General features: G+C 46.2%; 1 protein-coding gene across 1 annotated transcript; it reads right to left on the bottom strand.

Moving 5' to 3' along the window:
• Positions 1-1,394: 1,394 nt before the first annotated feature.
• Positions 1,395-2,441, bottom strand: LOC143841937 (taste receptor type 2 member 40-like). Its single transcript, XM_077346486.1, has one exon. It carries the CDS (start codon positions 2,439-2,441, stop codon positions 1,395-1,397), a length of 1,047 nt encoding a protein of 348 aa, XP_077202601.1.
• Positions 2,442-2,699: the final 258 nt, after the last annotated feature.

Raw genomic sequence — 2,699 nt, 5'->3', positions numbered from 1 at the left:
GCCAGTTTGGTGTAGTGGTTAGGAGTGCGGACTTCTAATCTGGCATGCCAGGTTCGAATCTGCACTCCCCCACATGCAACCAGCTGCGTGACCTTGGGCTCGCCACGGCACTGATAAAACTGTTCTGACTGAGCAGTGATATCAGGGCTCTCTCAGCCTCACCCACCCCACAGGGTGTCTGTTGTGTGGAGAGGAAAGGGAAGGCCACTATAAGCCGCTTTGAGCCTCCTTCGGGTAGGGAAAAGTGGCATATAAAAACCAACTCTTCTTCTTCTTCTTCTAGGATGCAGTTCTAAGAACACGACCCTGCTAGTAATCGCCACTGAATAAATTGGAACATTTTTAAGGAAACCTGCTTCTATTGGATCTCCCACTCTGTTGATCCAAATGCTGAGTCAACCATCCATCTTGCTCATTACCTACAGCGCAATTTTTAATGCTACATCTATGCTTATCCCTTCATTCCTCTTCCTTCTGGATTTTAAAGTAGTCAAAAAGAGGCTTTGAGGACCAGATTTGTTTTTGGGGATCTCTCAGGTACTGGCCAATCAGTGCCAGCATTTGGTGCCAATGAAGTTTATTTCAAAAGTGTCCGATCCCCACCGACTTTCTCAGTGAACACACTTGGCATTCCCAGCAAAAGCAGTTTATTGAGGCAGTGATCTGAAACTCGTAATTATTCTTGCTGAAAATAAATCGATAGGCAATACACTGATCAATGTAAAACCAGAAGACGTATACAAAAATGCTCCAATTAGGAAAAGGTGGATTTCCCTTGTTCCCAGGGAAAATCATGTGAACTAGCCCTGCGCCCAGGTGCATATTACGTTATTCTTGCAAGACTGCCCCAAGACCAGCCTCACCAATAACATCTCAGATCCCTCTCCCATGGCTCCATCTTCCCAAGTGAACATTAGCTATTAGACTACACAAAAGAACAAAGAATACTTAACAGATACAAAGTAATAGAGGCAGTTACAATCAGCTAGACTTGTTATTATTGTTATTATTGTTATTATTGTGATGGTTTACAGATAGTCCATTTTTTAAAAATCAAACAATAAAACCCCATTAAAATATGGAACAAGACATAAAAATAAGAAGAAGAAATGGCGGTATAATCCACTACCCATCTTCCCCATAACAGCATCCAACTAATAGAGGAAATGGTGAGAGGAGAGCCATAACCTTTGCCACAGATGCACTTCCCAGGCTCTCCCTACCCCCATTTACAGATGACCACACAATGACAGGGGGCACTGACCAATGGAGTTTGATACCATGCAAATGACAATACCAAATGTTCACAGCAGGAAGCTGGCAGACAGACAGATCCTAACAAAAAGTGCAGCTCCAATAAAGGGTAATCCGTACTCAATGCGGTGCTGTTTCTTTCATGCCAGTCCCACCCTTACAGAAGCGTTCTGTGGATCTTGCCTTTGTGCTTCCTGCAGTGCTGCAGGTCTTTGTCCATTCCGTTTTCTGTGTCGTCCTAGTGGGCAAGAAAGAAGGCGTGCGGCCGTTTGCTTCAGTCTGGAATTGCTTCGGATGAGGATGGCGCTTTGGGCCCATAGGGTCCCCAGCTGCACCATCAGGCATAGAAAATACTCATAATGCCAAGTGTCATAGATCTCCGCTATGACTACTGTCTGACAAACAAAAGAGATGATGCAACACAGCAGGAGAGACAGCACAGCCTTGGCTGCCTTGACGTGAGCTTCCAACTGGGAAGGAGGCAGAGTTTGCTCCAGCTTTTGAGTGTGCCTGGAAAGGGAGCAGAGAACCCGGACCGAAGAGGAAGCCACCACCATCAGTGGAACGGAGCAGCCCAGGATAATGATGAGGACCTTGTAAATAGAGAACGTGCGGAGAATTACGGCTCTTACATAGCTGCACGAACAATTAGAGGCAGGGGGAAGACAGGTGGTTTGATTGGTTAAGCCCATGACCGGTATCCAACGTGACGATACCTTAAAACTCCACTGAAACAGGAGCGTGACGCCCAAAGAAAGCACGGTGGAGCCAAGGAGGAGCCAACGCACAAGGCCGGGAAACTTTAATTTCATCTTCAGCAAACAAGGCTGCTTGAAGCTGACAATCTTCATGCAGTAGAAGACACTGAGCCAGGCCGTGAACCAGAAGCTCGCAAAGCTTGTGGACATCTCGAGGGCTATCGTGATTCGTTGCACGTCGTAGAATGTGCCGTAGAACTCTTCCAAGAGGAGCGAACAACAATAGTTCGTAATCAATGCGGTGGAGTGGCAAAGGTTGGACAGCACAAGGCTGGACAGGATCTCGTCACTTGGCATCCAGCTTCTTCCTTTAGACCAATCAGAGAGATTCACCTTGATGATAAACCCATTGGTCATGATGACCAATACATAAGCAGCACTGGCAGTAACAGCATAGAAAGTCATAACCAAAGAGGGTACCGAGGCCATATCACGAACCCAAACACATTCCATAGTGAAGCTGCCTTCCTTCTATTCCTGTGGGTGGCAGATTTGTATCATCTGGCTCAGTGTTGAAAATGCTCAGAGATGGCACTTAATTGATTAAAAAAACCAGTGGTCGGTTCATGCAAATAGGCAGAACTCTCTGGTTACTGGTTTTCCTAGGTGGCACCTGGAGCAAAAGTGACATTCGCACAGAGATAGAACACAATACCTCCATCTGTTTTCAGAAGTCTCATCTGTCCG

This window comes from Paroedura picta, chromosome 7 (genome assembly GCF_049243985.1).
Source record: "Paroedura picta isolate Pp20150507F chromosome 7, Ppicta_v3.0, whole genome shotgun sequence".
NCBI lineage: Eukaryota > Metazoa > Chordata > Lepidosauria > Squamata > Gekkonidae > Paroedura > Paroedura picta.
The sequence above is the reverse complement of the archived record's forward strand: the minus strand, read 5'-3'. Positions and strand labels throughout refer to the sequence as shown.

What these genes read in the sequence shown, in the direction of transcription:
- LOC143841937 (XM_077346486.1), bottom strand. Translation starts at nt 2,441, where the DNA reads ATGGCCTCGGTACCCTCTTTGGTTATGACTTTCTATGCTGTTACTGCC.